This window comes from Halichondria panicea, chromosome 13, assembly GCF_963675165.1.
Source record: "Halichondria panicea chromosome 13, odHalPani1.1, whole genome shotgun sequence".
Classification (NCBI taxonomy): Eukaryota; Metazoa; Porifera; class Demospongiae; order Suberitida; family Halichondriidae; genus Halichondria; species Halichondria panicea.
This window is the reverse complement of record NC_087389.1, coordinates 5,207,617-5,227,050: the sequence shown is the minus strand read 5'-3', so window position 1 is coordinate 5,227,050 and position 19,434 is coordinate 5,207,617. Positions and strand designations below refer to the sequence as shown.

General features: G+C 41.4%; 2 protein-coding genes and 1 long non-coding RNA gene across 10 annotated transcripts in view; 1 reads left to right on the top strand and 2 right to left on the bottom strand.

Annotated features, from left to right (window-relative positions):
• The window catches only part of LOC135346908 (MTRF1L release factor glutamine methyltransferase-like), an 11,805-nt gene extending 1,747 nt beyond the window's left edge, over window positions 1-10,058 (bottom strand). For 2 of the 8 annotated variants that reach the window (XR_010398131.1, XM_064544691.1), the window contains exons 1-7: window positions 6,912-9,797; window positions 6,330-6,394; window positions 5,886-5,979; window positions 4,622-4,744; window positions 4,379-4,443; window positions 3,866-4,021; window positions 1,008-1,103 (exon numbers count right to left, since the gene is read on the bottom strand). Coding sequence is in view for 7 of the 8 variants with exons in the window: in XM_064544691.1 (XP_064400761.1) it covers window positions 1,008-1,103; window positions 3,866-4,021; window positions 4,379-4,443; window positions 4,622-4,744; window positions 5,886-5,979; window positions 6,330-6,394; window positions 6,912-7,298 (986 nt within the window). In the remaining variant the exon portion in view is untranslated. Of the gene's footprint in view, window positions 1-1,007; window positions 1,104-3,865; window positions 4,022-4,378; window positions 4,444-4,621; window positions 4,745-5,885; window positions 5,980-6,329; window positions 6,395-6,907 lie in introns of all 8 variants that reach the window. The other 6 variants (XM_064544688.1, XM_064544687.1, XM_064544689.1 and 3 more) reach the window with 6 other exon arrangements.
• On the top strand, window positions 7,162-11,563 carry LOC135346926 (uncharacterized). The gene is made up of 3 exons (XR_010398138.1): window positions 7,162-7,307; window positions 10,107-10,208; window positions 11,213-11,563. It is a non-coding gene; the product is annotated as an uncharacterized LOC135346926 (long non-coding RNA).
• A 979-nt stretch (window positions 11,564-12,542) lies between these two features.
• On the bottom strand, window positions 12,543-15,016 carry LOC135346907 (uncharacterized). Its single transcript, XM_064544686.1, has 5 exons — window positions 14,749-15,016; window positions 14,477-14,628; window positions 14,195-14,260; window positions 13,751-14,006; window positions 12,543-13,508 (listed from the first exon to the last, which is right to left on the bottom strand). The coding sequence occupies exons 1-5, from the start codon at window positions 14,954-14,956 to the stop codon at window positions 12,946-12,948; spliced, it is 1,245 nt and encodes a 414-aa protein (XP_064400756.1). The 5' UTR covers window positions 14,957-15,016; the 3' UTR covers window positions 12,543-12,945.
• Window positions 15,017-19,434: the final 4,418 nt, after the last annotated feature.

The following is a 19,434-nucleotide window of genomic DNA, read 5'->3' as shown; positions in this document are numbered from 1 at the left end:
TGATGTCATGAAGTGTGATCACTTATAGAGAGGCAGAGGCTACATTATGCTGCATGGTTAGTTGCATTCCACCCGGAATAATGTCTTATGCACTAATGCAGTCAAAAAGTCCCTGGGACTATTTCTGTTGCTGTACGCACTACAAAACACCGTTATTTCCTGCCTCATAATTATTATTATAGTCAATGAAGCATAATAATTATTAAAGTACAAGTTAATTAGTAGCAACACACGGGGGTAGGGGTGGGGCTATACACAGAACACACAGGGGTAGGGGTGGGCTATACAGAACACACGGTGGTAGGGGTGGGCTATACAGAAATAAAATGTATGATGACTGTATAATAATTATGACCTATTTAATGCCAAGAATTGGGTGATTAGACAGCGAGTAACTGTTGCAGCTGGAGTCAACTGAAGGTGATTCATGGAGCACCTACGTTGCAGCTACATGTATGTATGACACTACAAACGAAGGAAGTTAATTATTGCTAACAAAATTCACTGTTTCTTGTGCACATCTTCCAACTGAACTACACACGCACACGCACACACACATAAACGTTGCTTGGATACAGATGATTATAAGTATCCAAGATTAAAAAAGTCCCTGGGGCAATTTCTAGTGCACATTATTATTTTTTATTTCCTGTGCCTCATAGTTAAAATTGTGATTTCATGGAATGAGTATGCTTGACAAGGCAAAAAAATCCCTAGGACGATTTTAATATTTCCAGGCCTCATAACATTATATTCCGTTGCTATGCTGTTGCTATGTGACCACAAAGCCTTGAGGGATAAAACAAAATGAATGCCGCCAGGCTTACAGTAAAATATACAGGTACAGGGATTGATCGCCTTGTTCGTGCACTCAGAATGAATGGTGTACACTGCACTCAGCCCTCAGGGCTTCATCCTCGTGCTTCAGTGCAATATACACCATACAATCCCTCGTGCCCATGTTATAACTATTACTAAGTGAGTAAAATGCGTAGCTCTCGACCTACCCCTCTTCTGACAGCAGATGTTTGGAGATGGACAGTATCTTAGCAACCGGCCGCAGGCCGTCATCTCCACCATCAAGAGCTCTCTGATCCACATACCTACACAACCAAGCAATTAAAATCTCATTATCTGGGCGATCAAAATACTCTTCTATACATTTTTTGGTATCAAATGCGCACAGGTGCCTACAATGGTTGACAGTGTGCGTGCATGCAAGGTGGGGGGTCACATGATCACAGGAGTAGGATACATCAAAGGGTTATCCATGGCAGGCTTTGTGCAGCAATGCTAATATTGTGATTGGTATGGGAGCATGATTATAATATGCCAGGTAGGACATCTATAGAGCTATTAACCAAAGAAAGAATGTTTTGGAAACCATTTCAAAAGGAATAATTGGTCAGATCTAGAGAACAAAGAGACCTGGCAATGGTGAAAATTAGACTGTAAAATTGGTCTACACTCTTTAGGAAGCCATTACAGGTTTGTTGTTACAGCTTTTAAGTGGCCAGCAAAACAAATTGGCCACTTTTGAGTAGCCCACAAAAAGATAAGGGTACTTTACTGAAGCCAGGCAAACTAATGACTTCAACACATTGTTAGCTTTCCTGCTATGGGGGGTGATCAGTGCCAAAACCTCCAGCTCTTTTTATTTATTACTAAAATCATTTGCATAGTGAAGTTCTACATACAAATGACGAGCTCTCTCTTATTTGCATGGTGAAGTTCTACATACAAATGATACTCTCATTTGCATGGTGAAGTTCTACATACAAATGACACGCTCTCTCTTGTTTGCATGGTGAAGTTCTACATACAAATGATACTCTCATTTGCATGGGGAAGTTCTACATACAAATGATACTCTCATCTGCATGGTGAAGTTCTACATACAAATGATACTCTCATTTACATGGTGAAGTTCTACATACAAATGATACTCTCATTTACATGGTGAAGTTCTACATACAAATGATACTCTCGCATTTGCATAGTTAATTTGCTAAACTGGAAACTACTCCTTTTCACCTAAGAAAAGGCTCAGGGGAGAGAGTAATTTTTTTAACTCCGTTATTGGACACGCCCACTTATGTGACCAAAAAGGATTGCCACATGAGCGGGCGTGTCCAACACGTAGTTGATATGTTAATTACAATGTCCGTCTATACTATAATGTTAATTGTGTCCTCCTTCAACATGCCACTATAAATTTACAGTTGTCCTAGCTATAGGGGCATGCGTGAAGAATGTCACGCTCCCACAATGTTAACGTCCTAACAACTTGCGTGCCACCACTCACGCATGTACTATTTCTGTTGCTATATAGCCTCGAGTATAAAATACATTTCTGACGGGGTCTGGGATCAAAGCTGAATAAACACCCACACATTATGTAGTTATAGTGGTTTGTTCTAATTGTATTCCAACCTTCCCTTTTTCATCCGAGCCCTTCCTTATAGATGAAAAAGGGAGTGGTTTCAAGTCAATGCAAATATATATGAGAGTGTCATTGTAAAACTAACAAAGCTTATATCATTTGCCATGCAGCGTTATTTGTATGTAGAACTTCTCATTTGTATGTAGAACTTTCATCATATAGAACTTCACCATGCAAATAAGAGTATCATTTATATGTAGAACTTCACCATGCAAATGAGAGTATCATTTGTATGTAGAAAATCACCATGCAAATAAGAGAGAGCGTGTCATTTGTATGTAGAACTTCACCATGCAAATGAGAGTATCATTTGTACGTAGAACTTCACATGCAAATAAGAGAGAGAGCGTGTCATTTGTATGTAGAACTTTACCATGCAAATAATGTTAATACTAAATAAAAAGAACTGGAGGTTTTGGCACTGATCACCCCCCATATCCTGCATGTCACAACGTTTGAGCAGTTACAGCTGGAATAGACACACACACACACACTGTCAGCTTGTCAGCTTTACCATAATTAATTTTCTGTCCCAAGGCATATTATGGATGAGGATACGTGTAGCGGGTGAAGCACGAGCATCACTGTTGTATAATCCTCTGAAGCCATGCAGGAAAATTAATGACTATACACAAAAAAACATAGCTACACCGTAGGAGGTCTTGATAATAAGTATAGGTATAGGACAGCTGATGACTGAAGCACTCTCCTGCACTATGCACTAGGAACCCAGCACAACCAAGGATATAGCTGGTGAACTCTACTGAAGCACTAGTATTATCCTTTGCCTGTCTAAACAACCTCATTCCCATCCCCAGTAGGATGACCTTCCTACGTACGTACGTACGAGGGGCACACAGATGATGATGTAATGTCCCTGTTTTCACGAGCCATAGTAAATAGTAACACTTTCTCTGGGGTATACACGCCATAAATGATTACAATATTTAATACCCATGGATACGCAGCCAAACTTAGTCAGCCTATATATCCTTAGAAGAAGGACGTACAACGTAAACATACGTTATTATGGAAATGTAAACACACGTATAAATAAGCGAGCTCCCATCGTACACAAACACAGTGATATCACTGTGTGCATGACCTGGCCACCAACATAAACACGGGTTAGTTGTGTATCTATACAGAGGACCCTTCAAGTCCCCGAATAAGGAGCCACATTGTACACGAATTACAGTGTGTTTAGAGGAAACAGCTATTACAGTAACGAAGACTGAATGAGGATATAATTGATGTATATACATGTAGCTTGATCTATAGTTAGCCGATAAAAGTGATCCAGTTTATCTATGTGTGTTTTAGTATCTCTTAGCCAACGTGCTTTGTTATGCAGGGTAATATTATACACCTCATGCCTATGATCTACCAAAGACCACACCCCTATATTATATAGTAACATACCTCTGTACCTCAGCTTGCACGTGAGGTAGCCTGCTACTTGCTATGTAAGGTGGGTTGCTGATGATGAGGTCAAAGGTCACCCGGTGCTCCTCCAGCTGCTGTAGACACTCGTCAAGGGGACAGTGAAGTGTGTGCAGTCGATCAGATACACCGTGCCTGTGTGTGCGTGGGGGGAGGGGGGGTTGTGTGTGTGTGAGAGGGGGATTGTGTGTGTGTGTGTGGGGGGATTGTGTGTGGGGGGGGTTGTGTGTGGATGTGTGTGTGGGGGGGATTGTGTGTGAATGTGTGTGTGGGGGGGATTGTGTGTGGATGTGTGGATGGGATGTGTATGCATAATGTGTGTGTGTGTGTGTGTGTGAGAAAATACAATATTAGAGGAAGTCCCATTAGTAAGGTTGCAGGAACACAACACAGTGCCTGGAAGGTACCCCCTGTGCTGGATTTCCCCCTAAGGAAGCATGCTACAGACATACAGTGCATGAATACACACACACACACACAACACACACATACTTTGTTGCATTTTCCCTGGTCAGCATAACAGCCTCTTCAGATATGTCCAGTGCATGGCCACTCATCTAAACCAATGGAGCGTGTCAAGAAACAGTTAGAGCAATCAAAACAACACACAATCCACACACACCGGCCATACTTTTGTATACTGGCCTTCTAAAAACACACACACACACACACACACACCCTCACACAAATCCACACCACACACACACACACACACACACACACACACACACATACCTGTGCACACTCTGTGAGCAGAGAGATGGCAATTGCCCCACTGCCACAACACAAATCCAAGAACTTAACGTCCCCCCGTGACTGGTCACTAAGCAACTCGTCCAGTACAAGACCAACCAGCTCCTACAGTATAAAATATAAAAATGGTCTATCAGACATCAACACGCCACTAGCCACTATAGCTATAGAGGTAGCCACTAGGCCCTGGCAAATTATGCCGGCATAATTTGGGGCATAATAGGATGCTGGCATAATTGGGGCATAATAGGGTTAAAATTTTGAATTTGGTGCAAATGCAACGGTCCTCTGCTGCTGCTGAACATGTTTTTTCTCTTTTAAATGCCTCTTTTAAATCTAGAAGAATCTTCTGTCTTCAGTTATGTTACAAATGAAATTATCTCTTGTTGTATTGAAATGTACAATACAACAAGAGTTGTTACTACTGCTGAAAAAAGATTATTTATGACGTCAATATTGGGCATAATGGGTTCTTTCGACGAGCATAATAGGCTGAATTTGGGGCACTGCTCAAAAGCATAATAGGCAGAAAAAGGAGCATAATTTGCCAGGGCCTAGTAGCCACTCAATTAGTTTGAGGGTTTTGAAATTGGCAGTACTAGATTAACAGGTTCAAGTTGTTACTATAGCTACCTTTGTTTGTAGTAAGCTGTCTCTACTACATGCATGTATATACAAGACACTACCAGACTAATGAACAATGGGCAGACATTGTACAAACATTTTAGTTCTTATCAGCCTTCCTATAATAACATTCCCAGGCCATTGAACACACAATGAGTAAACACTCTCCCCACAGTCCACACTAGCTGCCCCATCTCCCCACACACTTGTTGTTCAACACTCCCTACCACAAGTCCCCAGCTGGTCACCACATCCCACATAACCTAGAAAATGGCTTACATAATACCTATAGTCACTTGGCAACAATCTAACTCTTCTGGGATCAACTCATTCCATGCGGTGGCGGGTGGGTGTATGTGAACCCACAATATACCACACTACCATTAGACTCTTTGGCCTTATCCATCATTACTGGATGACGTTTTTAGCCCACACCAATAATTATAGTGACCACTCCTAATATGATATAGGATGCAGCTGGTTTTTTCATGTGGTGAAAATTTCCTTGTATTCAAAGCAAACTGCAAAATTATAAATGCACAATAGCTAGATCTTACGTCATCATTAGTATACAAACTATCCGAAATAAAAATTCACCCAGTATACACACACACTTACCTACTTCAGTTTCTGGCTCCGGAATGAACACGGGCGGTCTCATTGCAAGGGTCAAAGTCCGGAAATCCCATTCACCAATGATGTACTGAACAGGAACCCTGCAAAAAAACAACCGTCAAATCTTCTCCACTAATAATAACACTCACGAAATTGCAATTAAACAGACATAATTATCCCACAAATTATAGCTATAATTGACGTAAATATGCTTAGCACGTTAGCTGTTAGCAACATTCATGATGCACAACACACATCACTACCAGTGCAGCTGTCAGAGGAGGAGGTCTAATCCATACACACCAAATACAGAATATTATATCCTGTACATACTATCATGCGGCCTACCATGACCTCAACACAAGCCTGAGAAATGACCAAGCCTGAGAAATGACTACTGCACAACCATTAAAGAATTCACACACACATGACTACTAGCGGTAGTCTCTACCTTAGTAGTCGCTGACTCAGCATTGTGTTGGCTGCATCTACTTGTTCCCGTGACAACCAGTGGGCCTGTACAAAACAAACAAAAATGACTACAATTAATGATATCCATTTGAATATATGAATAATGCCTTCGCTATCGCATCAGGATGCAACCTATTCATACAGTGCTTAACCAAATATGAACCACCCCCTCTCCCACTGTTTGAAGTGTAATATGATACCGAACACAACACATTCCATATTATTGTGTTATACATACACACACACACATGATACATGTGTGTGTGTGTATGACTTGAGCGTGCTATATCATTGGACAATGATACGCCCAGCTGATCTCATTCACCATTCCGTTCCGCTAAAACCATCCTATATATATATATATTAAACCATCACTATGGCAGCATGAAGAGTTGCATTGGTCTCGGGCGGGCCTACTATAAATCCTTTATTGAGGTACATACCAATGTGTATGATCTCATGAATCCTTTGCATTACAATGTTACCGTACAGTACACACAACAGAGGTGTTCTGTTGCACGCGTAATATTTCTGTCTCCTCATATATTTATAACTTACTTACACGGTGAGGTACCTGGGGGGATGAATCCGATTGGACGATTGTCTTCTGCACATGCTCAGTGATCCATTTAACGGACCAGTAGGGATCGGGTATTTCCCGATGAGTGAGAACTTTAACCCAGTGTGATTTAAAACCAGAGACAGATATGTCGTGATTGTTGACAGCTGCTAGGGACATAAGAGAGGCCCCTTTAAAACACACACTCCCTGTCATGTCTTTCCTCAATGTCAACTGGTCATTAAAGGCCCACCCACCACTTGTCCTGCCACCGCACATGGCTCTGACAATATGGAGTCTTACAGCTGCATGCTTCTTCTTGGCTCTGTGCAGCCTCCAGCTGACAAGATGAGGGCCAGGGGAGGTCAGTAGCCGACATCTGCTATTCATTACTGGCAGGTGAGGGATACAGATCTACTTGAGCTGTTGAAACAATGTCCTTGATATTCATAAGCATTGTCAGAAATAAACGTAGTGTGACCTTTGCATTTATGGGCTGGCTTTACAATTACAATTGTGTAGCTAGCTGTCAATTAGCAAGACAATTCTCTTGTGAGTGTGTGAGTATATATAGGCTGTGTTCAATAATCCCATGACACTATAACCTCCTAGCTAGCTGTATATGAACATGTATGTAACAATGCTAAACATTCTATTATTGTCACTGGAACTGGAACTCTTGTAGACTACTACTACTAGGAAACAGTGAATACACTTATTTATAGCATTTTCCTAATAATTATGTACTTTTTCCTCTGGCTGCCTCTAGATCTGTGAATATAATAGTGTGAATAGTGTGAGTAGTGTGAGTAGTGTGAGTAGTGTGTGTAGTGTGTGTAGGCTGGTGCTGTGAATAATTATATACAAAACATAATAATATTACTTTTTTATGTAGGAGACGAGACGAATACCTGTAAGCATTAATACACTAAACTTAGCTACTTGATATAATAACATTTCCGTGTTAGAGATACTACACAACCCTGATTCAGCTATGTTAATGAAAGCCGTATTTTATTTCACTGATGATCGAGTCAGTATCGAATGTTTCCTCCTCGCACATCAGCTATGTATCCTAGATACCACTCCGTAGTTACATGATATAATCAGCATTATAGTGTTTCCGAGATACTGCACAACGCTGATTTAGCTATAATTATTAATGAAAGCCATATCTTGTTTCACAGGTATCGAATGTTTCCTCCTCGCACATGATAGAGCTATGTATCCTAGAAATACCTACTTCATATATATGGCTATGTAGTCATGTAGTCATGTACCCTGTTTGTTTCTCGAACACTGTTACAATTCCGCTACAAATTTATAATTTTCTCACTGTTTGAATTCTAGTATAAAATTGTCACTACCTACATTCCATTGTAGTGGTGTACTGCCCTAGGGGATTATAGCTGAGTGCCTATAATTAGGTGCTCTTTGACTCTCACTGTTATCAGATTACGGTAGCTAGCTAGCTCACCAAAATACGTATGATGTAATGGGAATTTTACATCTCCTTGGTGGAACGGAAGCCAATGCAGTATTCCAGTCCTGTATACTTGTATACATGTATGCTGACTATAATTATGTAAACAAAATTAATTAGATTATCACAGGGAACTTGGGAAGCTTGTTTTGTGTTATATGTTTTCTTGTGCCCAGGTGCAGTCCCCTCACATTTATCATAAGTATAATACTAGCCTAGGGGGTATTAGAATGTCCCGGTTACCGGGTAAGAGATGATGATGTCATGCCTATAAGGGGAATGCTATAGGAGTGCACGATGGTTTAGGAAGATGGGACAATGGGCTATTATAGGAAGTAGTACTAGCTAGTCGTAATGGCGCCAGGTGCAAGTGTGTGGTACGCTCCATTGATCAGGTACTCACACGTGTGTGCCACTGGAGACATAGAGTAGCCGCGTCAGCACTGTGTAACTAGGTGAGTCCATTGAATGGTATTCATGATCAGTTAGGTTTTCTCTAGCAAAGCTTACCGGTGGTGCTCGTTTTTTAACAAGTTAAAATTATTGACAACAATGTGATAATTGTCCCTTATTATAATGGTTTTATTGTGGTTTATTGTTCAGCCTATCGTATGTCATGTGATCGATGGACGCTGCAGTTGGCAATGCAGAAATCAGAGCAGGAAATTCATTGTTTTTAAGTGTAATTCACTAGTGGCCTGTGAAACAAAGATCACTGTCTGGTAGTCTGTCAGCCTACCCCATATGTCATGTGATGAACACTGCAGTTTCTGTATAAACATTATGTTTGCAATGCAAATTCATTGTTCCAATTCTAGTATAATATAATTCACAGGCCACCTGTGAAACAAAACAAAAATACCACTGTCTGTCAGTCTGGTGTGCCTTTACATATAATTATTCTTGTATACTACTTGTAATAAAATTATATGTGCCCATAACTGTATTGTGGTGCTTACTGGTGACCAGCTGTATGGTTGGTGCTATCACATTGTCTATTGGTTTAGCCACTGTTATTCTGAAGCATGTAACTTGATTATAATTATTATATACGGCACTGTATAGTAGGAGATAGATGCTATAATATGACACTTACCACCCCAGACAATAATAGACAATCCTTAACTATATACGTCCTGCCACAATGGACAATCCTGCCACAATGGACGATCCTGCCACAATGGACAATCCTTAACTATATACGTCCTGCCACAATGGACAATCCTGCCACAATGGACGATCCTGCCACAATGGACAATCCCTACTGTTCTGTACAATGGACAATCTTAACAATGGACAATCCTTACATAAGCACTGTCCTGCATAATAGTTATAATTATGCCTAGAAACCAAGTATGCATATACAACACACTACATGCAGATGTTAGTTAATCTATACATGCCTGTGCCTACTTGTACCTCATACTACATACAGCTGTTTGTTACCCGAGGCGCGCGTGGGCGGCCATGGGTATAGTGGTTCGTTTGTTTGTTTGTTTGTCACGAGTGTATCTACTTACCTGGATGCCATAGCACTGCGTTTACAGCATAGACAGCCTTCACACAACAATATCTTGTTTATGTCAGCTATAGAGGCTCTGGGTTGAGACTAAATTATTGTGGTAGAGTGTTTTCCTGGGAGTTAAGCGCTAAAAGGCACACCACGCTACATGCCCAGATTCCCAGATTCATGTTTAAATTCTTTTGTGGTGCAGGAACTACATTATTACAATGTGAATGTCTGGCAGGTAGTCAGAGGAGCAGTGACTAGTAGGTGACCACAACTTGGTTAGTGTCTCACTGGCTCCTTTGCTGAGGTGAGGAATAAGAGTCCATGTGTAATTTGATTATAATGGTGTAGCTAGTTCTTTGAAGCTAATTGAGAGCACTGCCTGCATGTATACTAAAGCAGTGTACATGTATGTACATGTAGCTGTAGCTTGTGTGTACGTGTGGTTCCAGCAGTGGTTAGGTCCAATAATTGAGTGTGGGCGTATTGTGGTTGCCAGTAGAGCCAGCGAGCAGCCAGCTAGCTAAAACTGTTATACGTATTCATTTGAGAATTTTTCACCCCCCCCCCCTGGGGTATGTTAGGAGATGCTTAGTCTGGTTACTAAGAAAGCACTTACAGCAAAGTATGTGCACGCATGCATGGTAGTATTATAGCCAATGTATGCAGTCTCTTAATATTGCATTGTTTAGGGAGTAGCTATAGAAACAGGAATGCTTATAGAGTTTCAATATACACGTACCGTACAGCTCCGAAGCTATGTAGCTGTAAAATGATTGTCAACCTGTCGTGTCTTGCACACACTTATCAAAAGAACAGCAGTTTGGGTTCTGTTTTTCGTTTTCACCCCCTTATAATGATCCACCTAGCATACACTGTTAGTAGTGGCCAGACTTGTGACTCTACCCAGCTAGCGTAGGCGCTGCAACATGCCCGCCTTGTTTATGACTACACTTGGCAACCCTCTCTGTACTTGTTATGTCTTGGTCTGTGGTGACCACCTCTCGATTCAGACTAAAGCTTCTGGTGCCTATCCCTTGGTCGCTATGTGTTAATTGCTTTTGCTTGTACTCTGGGGACAGCATTGTTTCTCTAACCTTAAGTGCTATAAACAAGCACACTCTAAAACACATAGCACTAATGCATCACTAATGCATCACCATGTCAACACGCACTCCCACACAAGTAAACACTGTGTATATACAACCCCTGTCACTGTCAACTACCATACACATGCACCCTGTACTCTACTGACAGTTAACCTTTGACTTGTCCTGTCCTATATATCTATATACATACATACATGTGCAGGTGCCTCCGTTGTACCTGGAGGTCATGTGGTGATCATGGGTCCCCTGCTCTGTGGCCAACAATACTTCCTGTCCCACATCCTCAGTCAGTGCCAGCAGCTGTCAAATGGACTATACGCACGTGCGTACTAGCTAGTGCAATAAGACACTCTATTGTAACATTACTCTACTTCTTCTGTGGCTTTATAGTTACGCTAGCTATTTTTGCTCGGTTTGTTAGAATTTTCTCTTTCACGCAGTTTTATGGTTACTTAAGTGTTTACTGTATCAATAGCCAATTTTCTAATTATTGAGTCATTATTGTCACAAACTCTTCTCACAGTTTGCAAATAGAAAGGAATTGAACTGTTATCCTATTTTGAGTACTCAAAAGCATTAACAAGGTGTATTCTTAAGTTTAGCCAACAACAGCAGTGATCTGGTTCCATAGCACTATGGGCTCTATCCCTCAACAAAGCGGGGCATTAGCTTTGTTTCGGCAGATTTAACTTTGATTGCTTAGCAACTATAATAATCATAGCTGCTAAGCTGGTATTTAATTTTACCGAGCTGGCCAACTATATTCACAGTAGCATGTTCGCTTGCATGTATAGCTAGTTACTATGCAGTTGCATTCTAGCTATATAGACGTCTACATGGTCCGGTGTTAGCTTTGTTTCGGCAGATATGTTAAATACAGCTTAGCAGCAATATATGGCTGCTATTTGCCTCGTTCCCAGGCCGATTTGTCTCCAAAACAACGCTATAGTTGTCGACCTAGCATTATTTTGGAGACAGATCGGCCTGGGAACGATATAAGCTGTATTTAATTATACTGAGCTGGCCAGCTATATTCACAGTGGCATGTTCACTTGCATGTATAGCTAAAACTGTAGTTACTGTGCAGTGCATTCTAGCTATAATAGACGTCTACAGTGCATGGAACCTCCACTGTAAATGTAACACATGCATCTCTACTTGCATGTATATAGCTTATTGCATTCTAGCTATACGTAGATATGATGCATGGAACCTCCACTGTAAAATGTGTATCTTCTGTGCACATGCATGGATCGAGCCTCCAGTAAGGACTCAGTAACGTGCTGTAGATGTGATTGATACACCTCTACAAAAGACTACTAGCGTTCAGCGCCAAAACTTATATATTTGATGTCCAAAATCTCCAATACAAAGATTAACCACCTCACCACAGAGAACATGCATGGTTGCACGTATATTGCATACCCCTATAGCTAATTAGAGTCATTAATTTATCTACAGCCATTACTACTGTAATTGTATGGCAGTCACCAATCATGCACATGCATGCATGCATTCACGCTGACAGTTGCTCTGTTAAACAATTAATTTTGATAATATTATTTACAACATTTGTTGTATGGGTTTGCACAAAGTTTAAAGACGTGACGTTGTGGTAAATGATATCGTAATCCTAACTAACTATTAATTTGCCTACAACAGAAAAATGTAAGTTGATCAAGACATGAGTAAATGAATCAGTTATCAGATGGTGAGATCGGATTGTTCTAACAATCACGAACAGTGTCCATTCCACAGCATGTACCGTTCACGGGTAGGGGAGGGGGTGCTCTTCAGTGCAAAGTTTTTGATATTCGATAGAAAATTTGGCTCTCCTGTCATTTCAGACAAATGGAAAGAATCATTGCATAGATTGGAGACCTAGCGATCGATATATATTGTCAGATTGTCGATATATAACTTTCAATTTCAGTCTTAGATAAACACAGTGCCGTCATCCTCTTCTAATCCACAGGTGGTGGTCGTAGAGTAGGCAGGGGTAGCTACGAGGGGGTGGGAGGGAACGGAGTTGCGGCTGTTAGGGGTGGAGATCTTGCTCTTTCTTGGTAGTGAGTATCTTCGTTCATCTATATCAAGGAGGGGCCTAAAGCGAGGCCTCATGCAGACAGGGCTCTCAATAGGGAGGTATTGACTACCGAACTCAGAGCCGTAGCCACTGCTCGTTGTACTTGAGTTGCGGCTGAGCTGTGGGATCTGTCTGTTTTTGAAGTCGAGGGTGTTAGAGATGATCTCCTCGCAATCTTCACAGTGCTTGGTGATAACAGAGTCACGGTGCGTGTGTGGTTCATTCTTGTGACATGAACAATCGCAATCGCACACTCCAGTGATTTTCAGTTGAGGGGGAGTGGTAAGACAAATGCCGAGTTTTCGTCTCCTCTGAGAGGGTGTGGCCAGCCATGGATGGTTAAGCACTTGGTTGATGTTGTATCTTGAGTTGGTACTAGGGTTGAGCATTTTTGAGATGATCTCTTGAGCATCTGTGTAAGAAGGAAGTGGCCGTAATAAAAGTGCAGTGTACGGTATTGCAAACGTGAAATCACTACTTAATCAAAGTGTCTCATTTGCAAGGCTTGGTAATTCCCACAAAGTCACGTTGTATAAACCATTCTCAATTGCACATGGAAGTTAGTTACTAGGCAGCAAAGGACAACATAAACACAGACATTCAAATGACCTACAGCTGTTCCTGTGCATGCATTAACATAATAACAATGCTTACCAGTTGAGACGCCCTCAGGCTTGGAGTATTCCCCTTTCTCGATCTTGAACATGAACTTGGTGAAGTTCGTATCATCGAATGGCATGGTTGCCGTTAGCATCGTGTAGAGGATCACGCCCATGCTCCAGATATCGCACTCGGGTCCCCTGTATTGCTGACCATGCATAATCTCAGGTGCAGTGTAGAGGGGACTGCCGCAGTACGTAGCGTAGATCGGGTGATTATGAGCTTCCTTTGAGAGGCCAAAATCAGCAATCTGTAGGAAATTCAATAATAGTGAATTTTGTCTATGAATACTTATTTAGGCTATTGGATACTGCGTGTGAATTTTATTCACGCGTATGGGATAAGCAAGTTGGTTTTGAATATGCACAGCGTGCATGGGGTGAGATAATGGCTGTGAATAAACTTGATAGTTACTATGGTAATCTTATCTCGTCTCACCTTGGGGCGGTTTTTGCTGTCCAGTAAGATATTTTCGAGTTTCAGATCTCTGTGTGCAATCCCAGTCTGTGATAGATAAAACACTCAATAAATGATTGTGGTCATGTAATAATCACTTGTTATGTATTGTACAGGTAAGTGCTGCATCCTTACAAAAACTGCCAATTTTGGATCACCCTATTTATTCTTTACTCAATTAACAAATAAATATTGGTGGGGTCTTGTTGGTATACACAGTGCCAAGTTTCACACACACACACCCTCTCTCTATAATATACTTACGTTGTGGCAATGCTGGACTGCACAGGCCAATTCTCGGAATACTTCTTTTGCAGCAGTTTCCGACAGGCCGTCTCTCTCTAGTACATAGTCGAATAGCTCTCCACCTGGCAGGTACTCCATGGCTAGCACGTAGTGCTCTGAGGTCTCAAATGCTGTGCACAGAAACAATACTCAGTAAATAATGTTGCAAAATACTGTGCAGAAATAATATGTATGCAAGCAGATTAATATTGCAATATCTACCAGTACTAATTATTTGCATTTCAGCTTACTTTCTATGAGTGTCACAATGCTGTCATGGCTGCCCAGGGTCTTCATGTTGCTGATCTCTCTCTGCACTCTTTCCAGGTTCTTGTTGTTGAGTCCCTTCTTGCATATCATCTTCAATGCAACCTCTTGTTGTGTAGGGAGGTGTGTAGCAAGGTACACCTTTGCAAAGTTGCCACTACCCAGTTTTCTTTGGATTTTGTAGCTCTCCATGATCGATCTTCGATTTTTGCTGTGTTTCCTTTTGATACTGCTATAGGTCTAAACACACTAGCCAACTGCTTTATATAAGAATGTTGTCAGTTCATGAATATCATTAAGAGCATCCTGTCGCTAACTATCCAATGTAACACTATTGCAGTGTCTGCTAACACAGCACAGTGCTAACTTACTTAGCTTGCTACCACATTGAATGTATACACTGTGTAATCATCAGACACACAGACACGTTGGCTGCTCCGTACATTAACACCTGCATGTCTTTTATTTGCACTTCCCTTGTTCGCAATCCACCTGCCCCTTCAGGAGCTGATCTGAAGCCTTATCGATTTATAACTCTGTATACCGGCCGAAAAGGAGTCCGTTGTATGCAGCTTGAAAAGGGTTCCATGTGGCCACTGTATAATAATATTAATATCTACCACAAATCTTCCCCCATGTGCATGCCGTGCATGTGAGCGTGCACACGCACTGGATATAAACAGGACGTAGAGTGGGGGTCCGACGTATACATCATTGTGTTCAAAGTGTGAGCTGGGAAACCTTACCCTATCTGGTTATACACAGGCCAAAGTTGTGCTGATTTCTGGTCATGAACACACACACACACACACACACACACACACACACACACACACACACACACACGCATGTGCACGGTTGATAATCGATTCCTTATGCATTTAAGACGATTGATGATTTTAGCACACGACTGACCAAATACAGCAGCAAATACAGTAACAATTGACCAATAAGCTGGCATGTCTTTCTTTCCTGGCAGATGAGAGGCTTGTGTTTTCACTGTTACTAAGCAATCCTGCAGCCAATAAGCTTTTTGGCTACCTCCCTATATAGACCCAAGCATACACAACAATCCTGTACTGAGCATCTGTTACAAATGTACTATTATCCTGTCAACAAAATGCTTTTAGTATCAACCCTCCCACCGACTGTACATGTCATCCTTTCAGCCGTCTCCTGTTTACTTGTTCCACAGGCTGACACTGATGACACTGATGACAAAGCCTGCACTGAAGCACCACAATCACACACAATGGACATTGAGTACACAACATGAACTACTTCAAACCCGGTAGTTACTATGCAGAATCAATGGCGGTGTGATTCCCATACACTATTGAAACTTTAAGTAAACCTTTAATTTGTGTTCGTTATTTAATTGTTTATTTGCTCATAAAACGGTAGTTTTCAGTTTTGTGTATGCGTACAGTCATAAACAAACAGATGGTAAATAAATCAACACAGAAAGTGTTTCAACATGCAGACCCAAACCCACATATTGTAGTCACGCTAACCAGTGTACAGGATATCGTACCCACGGCAAAGCCTGTTCCCTGATCCCACACTATACAGCTGCTGATATACATATCCCACACATTCAGCGGTGGGAGGATATGGTCACCGTGACGCCCACGCAACGTCTGGTCTTCCTGACTACAAGACAATACACAACAACACATGTACAGCTCGTTCATTGTACAGCCGTACTGTCGTGGCTGTGGTTGAAAGTGGGTGAGTGGGTGTATGTGGGTGTGATGTTCAGCTGCTAACAGCTTGTATGTTGAACGCACATTAACTATATTATACTCCTCAGACTCTTAACGGCCACTGACGAAGAAGGTCAACTGACGAAGAAGGTCAACTGATGAAGAAGGTCAACTGTGATATAAAGGTTCAAAACAACCCCTCAACAAAGGCCATGCACCTCTGTATGCAATTACAACTTTGTTTTCTCAGAGGTGTCTGTTATAGCACATGCATTGACACTTGCAAGTTCAAGAGCTTTCACGGAAATGGATTAAAGTATTTGAAATAAATAATGAGTTAGCGAACTTAAATTGTTAAAATGTGCGTGTGCGTGTGTCTTAGGGGGTCCATTATTATATACAGTGGAACCTCTGTTAACAACCACCTCCGAATAAATTAGGCCAGCTGCTATACAACGGCCAGACACCCAGGTCCCAAATGAACAGTTTGTATACAAAACAACCTCTCAACAAAGGCCACCTCTGTATAAAGGCCAAAACATTGTTCCCCAAAGGTGTTCGTTATAGAGGGGTTCCACTGTACTGTACAATAATATATATATAGCTAGCCAATACCATTCTGATGTGTTTTGAACTTCTTACTGGCTTGAATTGGGACATTAACACTACACAAATGTATGCTATACAAGCGTGCTACACAGTGTACACATGCATGCAGTGAAATCCCGGCCCTCTACTAACTGCCACCTAGCTCTGAAGAAAGGCTAACTGCGATATAAAGGCCAGGTCCCAAATTAAATGAACAGTTTGTGCATTAATTTCAGTTAAGGCCACATACCTGTACACCGCATATAGCACATATAGCAGGTAATTTTTCGTTGGTGCAAATTTTCGCCCAATAATGTATTCTAATAACAGCCCAACTTTGTTCCTCTAAGGTGTCCGTTATATAGAGCTAGGCCGGGGTTATCCTGCTCATGCAAGTGCAAGCTAGTCTCTGATGGTCCACACACACACCTGCGTAAGTCTTTGAAATAAAATGTCTCAGGAACCTGGCCTGTGTGGGTGTGGAGTGGGTGGATTGTGTGTGACTGACTGTGTATGTATGGGGTTTGGATGTGTGTGGGGCGGTTAATGATGAATTAGCAAGCTCATTATAAAGTCATACATTCATGACGTGTACGTGCGTGCGTTGGGGTGCCATTACATTATTATATCTGAATGCGCAATACAGCCAATAGTGAATACCATTCTAATGGGTTTTGATATTCTTACTGACGGAGAATTCAACACATCATTCCGACCTAGGGTGTGCAACACTATGGGTTACATATAGACAGCTAGCCAAAAAATGCTGACACCAATAAAGTTTCTCGTTATACTGTTTTCATATATTTATGCCAGTGCGTAGTTCAGTACAATGACAAGCAACTCCAATGGAGGAAGAGAGGCCATAAAAGTGAGAGAGCATTTCTAATACATAGGAATGCATCTCTCACGGCAACAGTAATATGCGTACACGTAAATAGAATCACATTATATTGAGCTATTAACTCAAACGACACCTCCCGGCCTGAGGCTAGAAACGTCCTGGCAGTGCCGGGTGCATTCTTATCATTCTTGCAGCAGTAAGATGTGTGAAGTGTAAACATACGACTGGTAGAGCCAGCCATTCTGTGGGTGGGCATTCTGAAAGCTATATGTAATTATATTCACAGGCTACTAAAACAATACGTTAAAGGGTCAACTTAATTGTGTACTAATAGAGGTCACCCTTCGTGCACACCTGCCGACCAGAGGCGCCAGATTATCAGTGATAATCACTCCCACGTGCACACTTAGCCCCAAATATCGGTGCAGCTGTATACGCTGATCACATGTCTCCATGTATGGAAGGGAACGTTAATTAATGGCTGGCACTAAAAACAATTAAGACCCCATATCCATATAATTATATAACAATCAACTATACTACAATCACAACCGGCCATAATTAGTTATAACATTTGCGGTATGCATGTTATAACAAAACCTGTCATACTTACCCGATGCAGTCATCACTTGGTTCAATGATTCTATTTAACAGTTTTCCTGTACTGAATGAGTAATAGTTCTGGGCTATTCTGGAGACGGGCAATGAATGTGTCATCCAACATGATCTGCTTAACCTTTGATTTTAAAGGAATGATACTCAAAAGAATCCTAAAGTTCAGTCTGTAATACAATCTGTGCTGTGGTTGGGGGGGCACATGTCATCAAAACAGCCTTTTGTGTCTTGGAACAAAGTTGCATTCAATTACCTAAGTTACAGCTATCGTAACGGTTGCATTAACAAACTAACTACGTACTAAGCATTACAACATGCCTAGTAGGCTACGTAGCATTACAGCTTAATTGCTACAAGCCCATGTATCCAACATGCTGCATGCCCACGTCACGTAGCCTTATAGTTTGCTGCATGCCTATACGTAGCATTAAAGGCATGCATACGTACATCTTGCTGCATGCATACAGTGTACGTAGCAGTACAGCTTAATTGCTGCATGCCTACGTAGCATTGCACAAAGCTTAATTGACTCAATTAATGCACAGGCTATTAGTCATATGCAGGGCCTATAGGTATCAGTGTGTGGAACATCTCGACACGTAAGATCAACTGAACACTATCAAAATACAAATTGCATTGCTGACAGTATTAGGAATCTAATAGGAAGCAGTACTAGCACTGCATAATCTCAGCTCACTTGGATAGAGTAACAACTATAATATGGTATACGTGTACAGCCCAAGGCTAGCTAGTTTGTTTACTTCCATACTTATATCCTGTACATGTACATACATGTACGGTAACCGAGGCAACTTAGGAAATATGTACGTAGCACATACATGTGTAAGTCTAATTATGACAGTGTATGACTCATCAAGGATATGAGCAATGCCAGATATTACAATGCCTTGTGTGGG

Bases quoted from the DNA above. Each gene is read 5' to 3' on its own strand.
- LOC135346907 (XM_064544686.1), bottom strand. From the start codon at position 14,956: ATGGAGAGCTACAAAATCCAAAGAAAACTGGGTAGTGGCAACTTTGCA. The intron at 14,629-14,748 runs GTAAGCTGAAAT...TTCTGTGCACAG, and splicing joins CATTGTGACACTCATAGAAA to CATTTGAGACCTCAGAGCAC. The intron at 14,007-14,194 runs GTGAGACGAGAT...AATTTCCTACAG, and splicing joins ACAGCAAAAACCGCCCCAAG to ATTGCTGATTTTGGCCTCTC.